This window comes from Somniosus microcephalus, chromosome 12 (genome assembly GCF_052327205.1).
Source record: "Somniosus microcephalus isolate GS21.2 chromosome 12, FLI_Smic_1.0, whole genome shotgun sequence".
Classification (NCBI taxonomy): domain Eukaryota; kingdom Metazoa; phylum Chordata; class Chondrichthyes; order Squaliformes; family Somniosidae; genus Somniosus; species Somniosus microcephalus.
Genome location: NC_140998.1, coordinates 170,616,182 through 170,633,117, shown reverse-complemented (window position 1 = coordinate 170,633,117; position 16,936 = coordinate 170,616,182). Strand labels below are relative to the sequence as shown.

General features: G+C 47.5%; 1 protein-coding gene across 1 annotated transcript in view; it reads right to left on the bottom strand.

Annotated features, from left to right (window-relative positions):
• sptbn5 (spectrin, beta, non-erythrocytic 5) overlaps positions 1–16,936 on the bottom strand; it is a 781,023-nt gene that overhangs the window by 402,875 nt on the left and 361,212 nt on the right. The window contains 7 exon segments of the mRNA XM_086003837.1: positions 4,687–4,859; positions 6,097–6,174; positions 7,168–7,356; positions 11,107–11,269; positions 13,095–13,216; positions 14,401–14,514; positions 15,363–15,477. Coding sequence (XP_085859963.1) covers positions 4,687–4,859; positions 6,097–6,174; positions 7,168–7,356; positions 11,107–11,269; positions 13,095–13,216; positions 14,401–14,514; positions 15,363–15,477 — 954 coding nt within the window.

Genomic DNA, 16,936 nt, shown 5'->3' with positions numbered 1-16,936 from the left:
AAGCTTCTATAGGAATACAAAAAGGAAGAGATCAGCGAAAGTAAACGTGGGTCCCTTAGAGGCAGAGGCAGGAGAAATTATAATGGGGAATAAGGAAATGGCAGAGACATTAAAAGAAAACTTTGTATCTGTCTTCATGGTAGAAGACACAAAACAAATTCCGGAAATAGTAGGGATGCAAGGGTCTAGCGAGAATGAGTATTAGTAAAGAAATAGTACTGGAGAATTAATGGGACTAACAGCCAACAAATCCCCTGGACCTGATGGCTTACATCCTAGGGTTGTAAAAGAGGTGGCTACAGAGATAGTAAGGGAATCAAGGCATATGAGAACTTGCGTCAATGTTGCCATCATCTTTCTGCACCACTACTGATTCTCATTTCTACGGCAACAACCTCCATCCTTCAATTCTCTACCCTTCAAAGAGCTTCTGGACTTCACGCGCCTGCTACACCTGTCTCCAAATTTGGACAGCGGTTCGTTGATGATCCGTGCCGCCTCCATCCTGCCAATGGGGACCTCTGACTTTGACTCTGGACTCCCTACTATTGTCTCCAACCTATTCCCTGCTACTACCAGGAAATATGTATCCCATTAATTACTACATAACCAGGCCTATGTAACCTGAGCTTCTCCGTGTCCATTCATGTGTGCACTTTGGCTGCCGCTCCGGACACAAGATGTTCACTTCTATTTCCACTTTATTCTCCCCCCTTTTTCTTTTCTCTCTATCCCTCCCTGACCAATCTCTCCTGTTATTATGCCTCCTTTCATCTCTCCTCTCTCGGATACTCTGCCCTCCCAAATCCCTACCCCAATCCTTCATTACTCTTCGACCTTCCTCCTCTCCTGCCGCCGTCCCAGGCTCAACTCTCTCTTCGATAAGCCTACAGCTTCCCTCTGTGCCTCTCTTGGCATCCTCCGAAGGGCCCACAGAGGCACTCGTTGCTGCCTCTTCATGAGCAGCAACCCCAACTGTCCCATTCTACTCTCTTGCCGACCTTCCTCCCCAGCGCGCCCGCTGGGGGCTAATCTTGTCAATCTCCTCCCCATCCAACCCACCACTCCCAGTGCTGACCTGTCGACTCTGGCAGTGGGTCAGCCATCATCGACCCTCTCTGCATCTCCCTCCAGAATGTCCGTTCGCTTGCGAACTAGGCCCTTGCCATCCATGAGCTTATCGTGGATGATTGCATCGACATTATGGCCCTGACGGAAACTTGGTTGAGGTGTGATGATACCTTACCCTTAAATGAAGCATCCCCGCCTGGCTATACCTTCCACCACTTGGCCCACCCAGACCACCGTGGTGGCAGTGTGGCTCTCATCACCAAGTCACACCTTGGTCTGTCCCCCTACTCCTCTGGCACTTTCTCCTCCTTTGAACATCTCACCTTATTCCACCCCTGTTACCTCTCATTTAAAATTCTTGTTCTCTACCACCCACCCAAGTACCATAAAAAATGTTATTAACGAGATATCTTCACTGCTTTCCTCCCTCAGCCTCTGCACCAAGCGACTTCTCATCCTCGGTGATTTCAACCTCCATCTCAATTCATCATGCTCTCTCTCCTCTGAGCTCACTAGCCTCCTTTCCTCCCTTAGTCTCTCCCTCCATGTAAACTCCCGAACCTGTATTCACGGCCACCCCTCAACCTTCCATCTCTCGTGGCCTCGCTGCTCCCATCGTGGCAATCGCAGAGAAGGCCATCTCTGACCACTTCCTCGTATTGCTCTCCACCCACATCCTCCTTCCCCCCCCCCAACCCTACTTCCTTCTGTGTCCGCCCCAGAAAAAACTCTCTCCCAACTCTCTTACAACTGCACTTACGAAATCCCAACTGTCCAGACTTTGGCCCTCCATTCTCCACAACATTTCTGCAGTGACCAGTCTGCTCAACCACACCCTCACTACCACTTTTGATGCGCTAATCCCTATTAAAACAATTACTCTCTCTCTCACCCTGGCACAGTTCCCCTGGTATGGCCCTCATCTTTGCTCCCTTAAGTCCAAGGGATGCAGATTTGAATGGACAACTGGTTTAGCCATTCACCGCCAGATCTGGCTGGAACACATAAAGCATTTTCGGGTCCTGCTCTCGTCTGCCAAAATTGCTCACTGTTCCAGAATCACTCTGGAATGCAAAGATAAACCCCGGCTTCTATTCTCCACTGCTAACTGTCTTCTTAAACCCCTCTCCCCTGTCTCCTCCACACTCACCTCCAACAAGTATGAGGAGCTCATGGACTTCTTTGCCTCTAAGATTGAGACCATCCATTCAGCTGCCTCTGCCACTTCCCTTCCTTCCACTAGCTCACCGGGCCAAACTTCCTCTAAGGCTCCCCCCTGCCCTAGCCCTGAACTCACCTCTTTCTACAGTTTCTCGCTGATCTCCCTCATGCCCTCTCCACGCTCATCTTGTCCATGAGACTCACTTTCTGCTCCCTCAACCCTATTCCCACCAAACTGCTGACCACCCTACGTAAACTTGAGGTCATCCAAAACTCGGGTGACCGTGTCCTAACTCGCCCCAAGTCCCGTTCACCCATTACCCCTGTGCTCACTGACCTACATTGGTTAAGCAACGTCTCAATTTCAAAATTCTCATCCTTGTTTTCAAATCCCTCCATGGTCTCGCCCCTCCCTATCTCTAATCTCCTCCAGCCCCACAACCCCCCCGAGATATCTGCGCTCCTCTAATTCTGTCCTCTTGAGCATCCCTGATTATAATTGCTCAACCATTGGTGGCCATGCCTTCTGCTGCCTGGGCCCTAAACTCTGGAATTCCTTGCCTAAACCTCTCCACCTCGCTACCTCTCTTTCCTGCTTTAAGGCTCTCCTTAAAACCTACCTTTTTGACCAAGCTTTTGGTCATCTGCCCTAATTTCTCTTTATGTGGCTCGGTGTCAAATTTTTTGTGAAGCGCCTTGAGATGTTTTACTACATTAAAGACGCGATATAAATACAAGTTGTTGTTAGAATAGAATCATAGAATTTTACAGCACGGAAGGAGGCCATTTCGGCCCATCGTGTCCGCGCCAGCCTAATCTCACTTTCCAGCTCTTGGTCCATAGGCCTGTAGGTTACGGCACTTCAAGTGCACATCCAAGCACTTTTTAAATGTGGTGAGGGTTTCTGCCTCTACCACCTTTTCAGGCAGTGAGTTCAGACCCCCACCACTGAAGAAATTTCCCCTCAAATCCACCTACCAATTACGTTAAATCTATGCCCCCTGGTTGTTGACCCCTCTACTAAGGGAAATAGGTCCTTCCTAACCACTCTATCTAGTTGTTGCTGTTGTAGTGTGGAAAGATGGTGTTGAGGTAGAAGATCAGCCATGATCTTATTGAATGGCAGAGAAGGCTCGAAGGGCCGAATCGCCTACTCCTGCTCCCATTTCTTAAGTTCCTAAGTGAGTGGGCAAAACTGTGTCAGGTGGAGTTCAATATGGGAAAGTGAGAGGTCATCCACTTCGGACCTAAACGCACTGTCTGATACCCGATGATACTGTAATAATACCCCACTGTTTAATACCCCATAATCCTGTAATAATTCCCCACTGTTTAATACCTCGTGATCCTGTAATAATACCCCACTGTTTAATATCCCGTGATCGTGTAATAATACCCCACTGTTTAATACCCCATGATCCTGTAATAATACCCCACTGTTTAATATCCCATGATCCTGTAATAATACCCCACTGTTTAATATCCCATGATCCTGTAATAATACCCCAGTTTAATATCCCGTGATCCTGTAATAATACCCCACTGTTTGATACCCCATGATCCTGTAATAATACCCCACTGTTTGATACCCCATGATCCTGTAATAATACCCCACTGTTTAATATCCCATGATCCTGTAATAATACCCCACTGTTTAATATCCCATGATCCTGTAATAATACCCCACTGTTTAATATCCCGTGATCCTGTAATAATACCCCACTGTTTAATACCCCATAATAATCCTGTAATAATACCCCACTGTTTAATATCCCGTGATCCTGTAATAGTACCCCATTGTTTAATATCCCGTGATCCTGTAATAATACCTCACTGTTTGATACCCCATGATCCTGTAATAATACCCCACTGTTTGATACCCCGTGATCCTGTAATAATACCCCACTGTTTGATACCCCGTGATCCTGTAATAATACCCCACTGTTTAATACCCCATAATCCTGTAATAATACCCAACTGTTTGATACCCCGTGATCCTGTAATAATACCCCACTGTTTAATACCTCGTGATACTGTAATAATACCCCACTGTTTGATACCTCGTGATACTGTAATAATACCCCACTGTTTGATACCCCGTGATCCTGTAATAATACCCCACTGTTTAATACCTCGTGATACTGTAATAATACCCCACTGTTTGATATCTCGTGATACTGTAATAATACCCCACTGTTTGATACCCTGTGATCCTGTAATAATGATTAGGGCAGGGATTCTGGCTGATCTTTTGCTCCCCTACCTGAACACATACAATGGGGCAAATCATGGTGACTGAACTAAGATCAGCTAACTCAGCACAGGCCCCTGGACCTGCCTGGTTTTTGAGGCTCAGTACCACACGGGGCGATACATTTAGCACAGGGACATCGTGATAATCTGCTGAGCATTCTTAACAGGATCTTCTTAAATAGCGCGAGTGCTGCATGATACCTCTGTAGAACTGCTTGGCACTTGACGGTGATCTGTGCACAATCCGAGTGCTTGTTCTGCTTCAGCTGCAGTGCGAATCTCTCCATCACGTTCACCTTTTCCAGCTGAGCCTCCACCGTTTTCTCAAACTGTTTGTACTTTTGTTGTAGGTTTTCCACACTCGGCAGGGAATCCTGTAACAGAGCAGCAAAGACAACCCACAGTATTGTTAAAACAGACTTTCAGAACAAAAGGGGCTCAGATGAGGACGCTGATCTTTCACTCTGTGTCTTGATTTCAATTCCTTTCTCTGCAGGCTGCAGAGAGCTCAATGAAATCCACTTCAGGACTTTCAATTCAACTCCGAGTAAGCTTTGGCCCCAATGCCAAACCTGTGCTGTACCTGCCCTGGGAGTGTTTGGTAGGACAGTGTAGAGGGAGCTTTACTCTGTATCTAACCCGTGCTGAACCTGCCCTGGGAGTGTTTGATGGGACAGTGTAGAGGGAGCTTTACTCTGTATCTAACCCGTGCTGTACCTGCCCTGGGAGTGTTTGATGGGACAGTGTAGAGGGAGCTCTACTCTGTATCTAACCTGTGCTGTACCTGCCCTGGGAGTGTTTGATGGGACAGTGTAGAGGGAGATTTACTCTGTATTTAACCTGTGCTGTACCTGCCCTGGGAGTGTTTGATGGGACAGTGTAGAGGGAGCTTTACTCTGAATCTAACCCGTGCTGTACCTGCCCTGGGAGTGTTTGATGGGACAGTGTAGAGGGAGCTTTACTCTGTATCTAACCCGTGCTGTACCTGCCCTGGGAGTGTTTGATGGGACAGTGTAGAGGGAGCTTTACTCTGTATCTAACCCGTGCTGTACCTGCCCTGGGAGTGTTTGATGGGACAGTGTAGAGGGAGCTTTACTCTGTATCTAACCCGTGCTGTACCTGCCCTGGGAGTGGTTGATGGGACAGTGTAGAGGGAGCTTTACTCTGTATCTAACCCATGCTGTACCTGCCCTGGGAGTGGTTGATGGGACAGTGTAGAGGGAGCTTTACTTTGTATTTAACCCGTGCTGTACCTGCCCTGGGAGTGTTTGATGGGACAGTGTAGAGGGAGCTTTACTCTGTATCTAACCCATGCTGTACCTGCCCTGGGAGTGGTTGATGGGACAGTGTAGAGGGAGCTTTACTCTGTAGCTAACCCGTGCTGTACCTGCCCTGGGAGTGTTTGATGGGACAATGGGTGCCTGAATTGGAAATGTTGCATTCCCCAGGGATGACTTCAATGATCTTGATGAGCATAAACTTGTAAGGAACAAGTAAGGTGTTGCAGCCTGTCCGCCCAGCTGCACAGCCTTTCCTTTACTATGAGTTGGGCTCCAATAACTAACCCTTGTCCAATGCCATGGCGTTGGTATTTGTTGGCGAGGAACCTACCCCATGGTCTTCGTTGGCTAGGAATGCTTCCTTACTGCTCAGCCAGCTCTCACTCTGCTCCACGTAGCCATAGAATATCTGGAAGACACAAGGGTCCCACCATGTCACGAACAAACCAGGAACACAGGAGCACGCTCGGAGCAGTTAGGCAGCAGCTCACACGCACTATTTAAATTTTAAATCATTCTCACGCCCTGCCCACCCCAGGAACCCAGTGCCGTTGTGCTGAACAGAGGAGGTTACACCACTGGCCATGTTTGCCAAGCACCTGACCTTTGACCACCACCCTCCCACCACCCCCCCCCACCACATAGTAGAGACTGGGAACAAACTGTGTTCAGAACTGGGTGTGAAGCTGGATCCAGATAGTCAGCAGCCCCAGTGCGCCAATTGGAGTGCAAGCAAATTGCACCAGCAGCAGACTTTTTGACATGGCCGATCACATTGTCGTGTGAGGGGATTTAGCACACTGTGTTACCGTATCAATACACCCACCACAGTTTACTCTCAGAGCAGTCACACTGTCACATTGCTTACAGAGAGCCATATCAAACTGAGACAGAGAGGACAGCATCTTCTGTACCTGCATCAACGACAATTCTCCAAGCTGTCTCCAGTCCTACCACTTAATGTCCACATGGAGCACGGGTTTAACATCCCTTGATCCATGATCCCCAGTCTGGTTTTGACACTGGGAATCATGTCGTCTTTTTTCACATTCCTCATGAACATGCCAGGGAGCCATTTGCCGTTGCTTTGGACATCTCCAAGTCGCCTGTGAGGGCCTGCGGCCGAGCTCTTCTGAACAACTTACTCATCACATGGCTTGTTATTTGAGTTCAGTTCACACTGTCCAGTATCCTCCAGGTGGCTGTGGCAGGAGTATTACCTGGTCTGAGTAACACTGAGTTCGATCTTACCCATCAGGACCCTTGGCTATTTATATAGGATACAGTAACATTTCTCTCTAATTCCCAGTAGGTAACTGGGCAATATGCTGCCAAAAATAGACCCTCATTAATTGTTAGACAGTATGAGCACGGTGTGTAGCCTCCCCTTGCCCGCCTGTACCTGCAGATCACAGGCCTCTGCCAGCCTGGTGCTACGGTCCTGCCAGGCCTCGTTTAGAGTGGTCCAGGTCTCTTCCATCTTGGAAAGGGACTGCCTGATGTCCGGCGATGCGTAGTGCCCCGCAGTCACTAGTTCAATAGCAACATTCTTGACAGCATCGAAACGCTCCCCTCTGGCCTGGATCTCAGTCTAAGAAATAAACAGAGACAGGCACACACACACACACACACACCACCCCCACACAGAGACACACACACCCACAGACCCAGAAAGACACAGACAAACCCCCGCAAAGAGAATATACAAACCGACCCACCCCCACACATACACAGACAGATCCCCCCACACCCACACAGACAGATCCCCACACACAGAGACATACACAGGCAAATCCCCACACAGAGACATACACACAGACAGATACACACACACACACAGACAGATCCCCACACAGAGACATACACAGAAAGATCCCCACACAGAGACATACACACAGACAGATCCCCACACAGAGACATACACAGACAGATCCCCACACACAGAGACATACACAGACAAATCCCCACACAGAGACATACACACAGACAGATCCCCACACAGAGACATACACAGACAAATCCCCACACAGAGACATACACACAGACAGATCCCCACACAGAGACAGACACACAGACAGATCCACACACACACACAGACAGAACCCCACACAGAGACATACACAGACAAATCCCCACACAGAGACATACACACAGACAGATCCCCACACACAGAGACATACACAGACAAATCCCCACACAGAGACATACACACAGACAGATCCCCACACAGAGACAGACACACAGACAGATCCACACACACACACAGACAGAACCCCACACAGAGACATACACAGACAATCCCCACACAGAGACATACACACAGACAGACGATCCCCACACACAGAGACATACACAGACAGATCCACACACACACAGACAGATCCCCAAACACGGAGACATGCACAGACAGATCCCCAAACACAGAGACATACACAGACAGATCCACACACACACAGACAGATCACCACACAGAGACATACACAGACGATCCCCACACACAAAGACACAGACAGACGATCCCCACACACAGAGACACAGACAGATCCCCACACACAGGGACACATACACACAGACAGATCCCCACACAGACATGCACAAACACACATACAAAAAAAGTTAGTAACTTCTGTAATCCTTTAGTACGTCACTCTGAACATTTTTTAAGGGTTTCAGCTCCTCTTCCATGCCTTCCTTAACACCCCATGAAGTGAACACAAAAGGCCCAGGTTATAACAATTCAGGATGGGGACACAATTCACACAACAGTTCCCACTGAAACACAGAAACATAGAAGATAGGAGCAGGAGTAGGCCATTCGGCCCCTCAAGCCTGCTCCGCCATTCAATGAGATCATGGCTGATCATCCAAATTCAGTACCCTGTCCCTGCCTTCTCTCCATATCCCTTGATCCCTTTAGCCTTAAGAAATATATCTAACTCCTTCTTGAATATATTTAATGAATTGGCCTCAACTGCCTTCTGTGGTAGAGAATTCCACAGGTTCGCCACTCTGGGTGAAGAAATTCCTCCTCATCTCTGTCCTAAATGGCTTACCCCTTATCCTTAGACTGTGACCCCTGGTTCTGGACCCCCCGGCCATCCGGAACATCCTTCCTGCATCTAGTCTGTCTAGTCCTGTCAGAATTTTATAAGTTGCAATGAGAATGGAAATTCAGGCTCCCTCACAGGCTCGGTTGTACCCTTTAATACTTTGTATTGTCCAATAAGGCCAAAGCTTCACCACCACCTAATCTTTCCTCTTAGCTCATTCCCTTTACACTCGGGATCATTCTCGTTCTTCTTCTCTGCACTCTCTCTCTAATGGACCACTTGAAATGAGGCCACAAGAACTGTACAGTGAGGTGTGGCCAGTGTAGTATTGAGCCTCAGCACAACCTTGGTAGATTCTCACCCTCTGTTCTGGCTATGTATCCCAACACTCTCTTTGCTTCTCCATAATGTCTTGACATCAACAGTAATCGAGTCTCCTGTCACTCACATGGCCTTTCACAGTCTCCCTGCACCAACTCTTTCCCCTCCAGTGTAGACCCACATTCATTGGCATAAAAACAGAAAATGCTGGAAAAACTTTTCAGCATTTTCTGTTTATATTTCAAATTTCCGGCATCTGCAGTATTTTTCTTTTCTGTATTTGTTGGGAATTGATGAGTAGTTTAAATAAGAACATTCACATGAAGGGATAATTACTAGTCCTAGCCCCTTTAGGGCTACCCCGGATCAGGCGTATTTCTCAGACGTTCACTTTCAACTAAAGTTGTAGGTAGCCGAATCCTAAAGACGTTTATACAATAGCAAAATACTGCGGATGCTGGAAATCCAAAATAAAAACAGAAAACGCTGGAAAAACTCAGCAGGCCAGGCAGCATCAGTGGAGAGAGAAACAGAGTTAACGTTTCAGGTCAAAGATCTTTTGTCAGAACTGGAAAAAAACAGGAAATGGAATAGATTTCAAAGCAAGTTTAGGGGCTGGGAAAAGGAGGAGGGGATGAAAGAACAGAAGGGAAGGTCAGTGATAGGATATAAAGCAGGAGAGATTAAGAGACATTGAGAGACATTAAGAGATATTCAAGGCAAGAGGAGGTGGTAATGGGACAGGTTAAGGAACAAAGATGCTTAATTGGGTCTAAAGGTCTGGACTATCTCTCCCTAAAGGAAAGGAACAACCTGAAAATGTTACCGTCCTCCAGATAGCACTTTTAATAAGTTTAGCTAGACTGTAACGTTCCGGATATTATGAGGGTCTGGAAAACTCCCCCAGAATTCTGCAACTCCTCACTAAAGAGTGTACAGAGATTGAGTTCGCGAATTTGATACGGAAGTCTTATGTGAGACAATTCTAAAAGTATATAGATTTATTAAAGAACTGACATGTAATTTACAGTTGGTGAGTCAACTGCAACATTAACAGTTACAAAAAGAGAAAGCTTACAATCCTATTATCAGAGAACCTTACTCTCAAATCTTAACTTCGCTACAGTTTTACAGTTCTTAAAGTTCGATTCAGGATATCCACCAAAATCAAATACCTTTGATCCCCGAGGTACAAAGAGTTGGAGACTTACAGAGCTGCCTCTGAAGCCGAGAATCGCCTTGCCCCTTTAAAGCGAGTCTACTATCCCATTTGAGAGTTCAATATTTATACCCTTTTCCAGTGGTATTTCCTTTAAGGTTTTCTGCTGACGTAAGCTAATTATCTCGAGTCATTTTTCTGCTGACCCCTGCAATTCTTAGTCACCTCAGCTGGTAGCATTACAGAATTACGTCTCTTCTCTAGGTGTTCTAAGTTTACCATAAAAAATGGTGTTACGGCAGGTGTATTTTTTACTTGATGTCATTTTTACGAAGGCAGATGTTTCTTACTTTTATGTGCTTCTTTATGAAGTGTAAATTAGAACACCTTGTCCAGGGTGAAGCATTGTTTCATTCCAAAAGGTTCAGCCTACTGGAGCCTTTAACCTTCTGTTTCAATAAGGTTATTGATTCAGTGTCAACAACTATCTTATCTCTATAGCCAGAATGCTATCACGGCTTTTTCATCGTTCGGTTTCTAGATTTCCAAACCCAGTTTGTCATGTTTTAATAAGGCCAGAATTCTTTCCTAGAATGGTGTCTTTTTCTGAATGGGTTGTGTGGCTCATTCCTTCACACACAGGGCATAGAATCAGTTGATAATAAAACACAAAATATTGCTCTTAAAGGAACTAAACCTGGCTGGGTCCAGACAGCCCTGAGCTGCAGCTGCCAGGGTGTTGTTAGATCCCAGTTATGCCCAACATGGTACATTGCAATAGTTTGATCAGCTCCCAGGGCTGTGTGCTTGCCTTTCTCTCTTGGTGCTCCTCTATCATGCTCTCTGCCTCTTGCCTACTCTTTGGCAGGCTCCCTTCTCCCATCGATGCTTTCATCCACTGTGCCCAGTCCATCAGCTCCCGAACCGTCCTGTTGAACTTCTGCAGCTGGTACGAGGCTTCCAGCTTCTTCTTTCTGCAGAAATTAGAAATCAGCTGAAGCTAAAGTCAATAACTAAAGCAAGAAATCATACAAAACTCACGACCTACCAACCTGAAAGCACAACCCTTCAAACCTCATCCATATGCTGATGGGGACTGGGTCTGTAATTGAGAGTGAGAGTGAGACTGCAATTGTAACTGAGATGACAATTAAGGAGGTGTAACCTTTTAGGATTTCTGTTCTATCCCTCTATCTGTACATCCCAAGATCCCATTCACTTTTCTTACTGCTGCTGCTCACTGCGCCCTTGGTTTCGCCAAGCCCTCCACCTATATTCCCAGACCTCTCTCCTGAATTTTATCCTGTAGTCTGGAGCCAGTTTACATTCCCACTGTTTATTTTCATTCTCTAGTATCATTGCCTTGCATTAGTCCACAATAAATGCCATTTGTCACCTCACTCACCTTCCTGACCCATCCAGATCCCTTAGTATGTTTGCCTGCTCCCTACTGTTTGACTCCACTCCCCATTTGGTGCCATCTGCAAACACAGACAGCTCTGTTTCTGCCCTAGCCCCAAGTCATTTCACACTGAACAGCACTGGTCCCTGGGACATCCCCTTAATGAGCCCTGGCTAAGTGGGCCCAGCTCTATTCACAGCCTCCCTTTGCTTTCTCTGGTTTCGCCCATGTTCAATCTTCTCAGAAGCTTGCCTCCTTTGCCTTGCCTTCCTACCTCTTTTTTTATTCGTTCACAGGATGTGGGCAACGCTGGCAAGGCCACCATTTATTGCCCATCTCTAATTGCCCTTGAGAAGCCGCCGCCTTGAACTGCTGCAGTCTTTGTGGTGAAGGTACTCCCACAGTGCTGACTTTTGTCATAGCGGTTTGGTACAACTGAATGGCTTGTTAGGCCATTTCAGGGGCAGTTAAGAGGCAACCACATTGCTGTGGGTCTGGAGTCACAAATAGGCCAGACCAGGTAAGGACGGCAGATTTTCTTCCCTAACAGACATTAGTGAATCAGTTGAGTTTTTACGACAATCCTGTAGTTTCATGGTCACCATTACTGATACTAGCTTTTTTTTAAATTCCAGATTTATTTAATTATCTGAATTTAAATCCCCCAGCTACCGTGGTGGGATTCTGAACTCATGTCTCTGGATTACTAGTCCAGTAACATAACCACTATACTACTGTACCCCATCACGGTGTCTAATAGAAAGATGAGGTGCTGTTCCTCGAGCTTACATTGAGCTTCACTGGAACAAGGACTAGTCCTTGAGTGGCATGGGATCTAAAGCCCTGCATTAGCCGCCTCTCAGGATGCCTTTAATACTTTACACACAGCAGGCTCTAGCCTCACTGCCCTCTACTTTTCTGCATCCCCCTTTGTGTGTCAGTCGTGGCTCAGTGGGTAGCTCTCTCACCTCTGAGTCAGTAGGTCGTGGGTTCAAATCCCACTCCAGAGACTTGAGCACGTAATCTAGTATTGAGGGAGTGCTGCACTGTCAGAAATGCCGTCTTTTGAATAAGACATTAAACCGAGGCCCCGGTTGTCCTCTCAGGTGGATGTAAAAGATCCCATGGCACTAATGAAAGAAATGTAGGGGAGTTCTCCCGGTGTCCTGGCCAATATTTATCTCTTAACCAACATCATTAAAAAAGATTACCTGGTAATTTACCTTGCTGTGTGCAAATTGGCTGCCACGTTTCCCTACATTAGAATAGTGACCACACGTCAAAAGTACTTTGTTTGTAAAGCCCTAGGGACGTCCTGAGGTTGTGAAAGGTGCTATATAAATGCAAGTTCTTTCTTGTAATCCCTCCTGACTGTACATTGTGGGAGATTTACTCACCGCAGTTTGGCCTCCTTCTGTAGCCGAAGCCAGCTCTCCTGCATCTCTCCCTGCTTCAGGCTGAGCTTGTCACATATTGGAGACTGGGACTTGCACAGTTGCCTGGCATCAGCTTCCAACGCCTGTTTCAGATACAGAACCTCACAATGTTAATGCTCGTACAATTCCGGCGGGATCTGTGTGTGGCCAGTACAGTGTCTCAGCTGTTCCCACTGTGGTGACGCAGAGAGCACATGCCAAGGGGGGAGGGGTCGGAGGGAAGATCAAAAGAAAGTTCCCCCTCCCTCCCCTGATCTTGCACATCCCCTAATGAAGTACTTAGCAGTACTGGTGGGGGTCTGGGGTCTAGCGACTGCTCTCCTGCCCCTCGGCCAGCAATGGTCAGTGAAAGAGGGACCCCAAGAAAAAAGGATGGGCGGAGAATTGAGCAGAAACTTCATGTTACAAACACAGTGGCAAAAGTGGGCTTTCTGGCGTTGAAGGGGGAACTTTTTTGACTTTGCACTTCTGCAGGGAATCTCAGCCATTGGCAGCACACACCAATCTGGGCCTGCACTGCGCACGGTGCTCTGACCCTTTATCTCCGATCTGTGCTTCTAGTGGCTGAGGCTCCCTACCAGAAGCACAAGTGTCAGCCATGGCTCAGTGGTAAAACTCTCGCCCGAGTCAGAAAGTCATGTTCAAGTTGTACTCCTGAGACTTGAGCACACAATCTAGGCTGGCCACTTCAGTGCAGGACTGAGGGAGTGCTACACTGTCAGATTTTCAGATGAGACATTAAACCGAGACATCTGGGCTCATTTGAAGAAGAGCAGGGGAACGTTCCTCGGTGCCCTGGCCAACAACCAACACCTCGAGCAGATTATCTGATCATTACTACATTGCTGTTTGTGGGATCTTGCTGTGCACAAAAATGCCTGTCATGCTTCCTACATTACATCAGTGACTACACTTCAAATGTATTTCATTGGTTGTAAATCGTTTGAGGATGTCCTGAGGTCATGAAAGGCACTGCATAAATGTAAGTTCTTTCTTTCTTTTAGAGTTGGACAGTTACATCAGGTGAGGACAGCACTGGAGTCAACTGTGATGCTGCCCTCTCCGCCAACACTCGTTGTCGAGACTCGAACATGCAGAATGGCCACACGGACAAGGTGCCAGGGGGCTGCCGGTGACTGTGGAACCCACACCCCAGCTGTAGGAGAGGAGGGGGAAGTATGGGGCAAAAAAAGGGGGTATTAGGGGCGTTGCTGATTGGAGTCTAGGCTACCTGCGCTCTCGCTCCAGCTCCGTGTGTAGTACTCACCTCTGTCTTGTCCTGGATGACTGTGATTTCCAGTTCAGTTTCTTTATGTCTCCTCATCAGTTTTTCCACATTTTCCACATCCCGGCCATAGTCCAGACCATGCATCAATAAACTCTATCAACAGAATAGGCCGTTAGTGGGCACAGAGGTTGTGCTGTAGAAATTAATGAATTCCAACGAATAACGGAGATCGACACAAGAGAACAGTTAAACAGGTCTTTACTCAACGGAGATGCCACGAGGACTGCCTGGGCAGCCCCGTGGTTTGCGACGTGACGTCATCGCGTTTGCCCGCGTTTCCCCGCGTTCTTAAAGGGGCCACGCCCCGTGCATGCAAACTCTATATACAAAACACAGTAATGCCTAACACAATGGTACAGGTTTAGGCTGGTGTTAGAACATCGTTAAAGAGAATTATATACAGTTAGCCAGAGTCATTCAGTGGTTCTGCCACAGTGCGACCCTTAGCTCCCAGATTCATCCAAGTGGACCCCAGGAAACCAGCTTACACTCAAACCAGAACATGTCAACAGGGCAAATAACAAACTACATGGCAGGTCTGAAGAACATTAGAATGCATGGACACAGGTAAGGGCATTCAGCTCTTCAACCCCACTCCTGCCACAATTCTCCTTGCTCCCATAGAACACAGAAGAGGTATGAAATGTTATGCCCTGCAGTGTACAGTCCTGACCACACAGACTTCATGACCTCTTGTGGTGCACTATTAGGTTCACAAACCACTTCAGTGCCACTCACTGAGCCGATCCTTAGAGTTCCTTTGCACTCGAGGTCTATTGCCCACATTTTAACAGAAGGATTATCTGACCTTGAGCCCCGCCTCACTCTGCATGTTAACACTCAGGGTCGCAGTGCAGGGCTGGGTTCCTTCCTCATCTGAGGTGTTCGCAGGGACTGTGGCACAGCTCATCTGATACACCACCCAGTTACACAGCTCTCACCTTTTCACCCATTCTTTCTTTAATTTCATCCATTTCTCTGATTAAAGCATGAACCTCCAAAGCTGCTGCCAGTTTTTTCTTGTACTTATTCAAATTGCCCTGGAAACTGTTCCATCTGAAAGAGAGACAACACAGGGTGAGCGGAGAGAGGCACAGAGATCGGAGGGAGACACAGCGAGCGGAGAGAGAGACAGTGAGCAGAGAGGCAAAACTGACACAGGCAACTAGAGACCCATTCGTCATACTTCCATTCTATGTAAAATAATGGAATCGATTATGAGATGTAAACTTGGGGGTAATCTGTACACTAATAACCCAGTAAACAGCAGTGAACATGACACCTGACTAATCAACCTCCTAGACTTGTTTAAGGAAGTCAAATCTCTAGTGCACGGTGGGAATGATGGCCCTTGACATCTAGGCAGCATTTGACCGAGTGTGGCATCAAGGAGCCCCAGTAAAATTGAAGTCAATGGGAATCGGGGGGAAAACTCTCACTGGCTGGATTCATGCCTAGCACAAAGGAAGATGGTTGCGGTGGTTGGAGGTCAATCATCACAGCCCCAGGACATCGCTGCAGGTGTTCCTCAGGGAAGTGTCCTAGGCCCAGCCATCTTCAGCTGCTTCATCAATGACCTTCCCTCCAACATAAGGTCAGAAATGGGGATGTTCGCTGATGACTGCACAGTGTTCAGTGCCATTCGCAACTCCTCAGATAATGAAGCAGTCCATGCCTGCATGCAACAAGACCTGGACGATGTTCAGGCTTGGGCTGATAAGTGGCAGGTAACATTCACGCCACACAGTGCCAGGCAATGACCATCTCCAACAAGCAAGAGTCGAACCACCTCCCCTTCACATTCAAAAGCATTACCATTGCCGAATCCCCCACCATCAACATCCTGGGGGTCACCATTGACCAGAAACTTAACTGGACCAGTCACATAAATACTGTGGCAACAAGAGCTGGTCAGAGGCTAGGTAGTCTACGGTGAGTGTCTCACCTCCTGACTCCCCAAAGCCTTTCCACCATCTACTAGGCACAAGTAAGGAGTGTGATGGAATACTCTCCCACTTGCCTGGATGAGTGCAGCTCCAATAACACTCGAGAAGCTCAAAACCATCCAGGACAAAGCAGCCTGTTTGATTGGCACCCCATCCACCACCTTAAACATTCACTCCCTCCACCACCGGTGTACCGTGGCTGCAGTGTGTACCATCTACAAGATGCACTGCAGCAAATCGCCAAGGCTTCTTCGGCAGCACCTCCCAAACCCGCGACCTCTACCACCCAGTAGGACACGGGCAGCAGGCGCATGGGAACACCACCACCACCACCATCCTGGCTTGGAAGTATATCGCCGTTCCTTCATCGTCAGTGAGTAGAAAGCCTGGAACTCCCTACCTAACAGCACTGTGGTAGTATCTTCCCCACATAGACTGCAGCAGTTCAAGAAGGCAGCTCACCACCACCTTCTCAAGAGCAATTAGGGATGGGCAATAAATGCTGGCCTTTCCAGCGATGCCCACAGCCCATGAACGAATATAAGAAAAAAGTCCTGTGACAGGGTGCA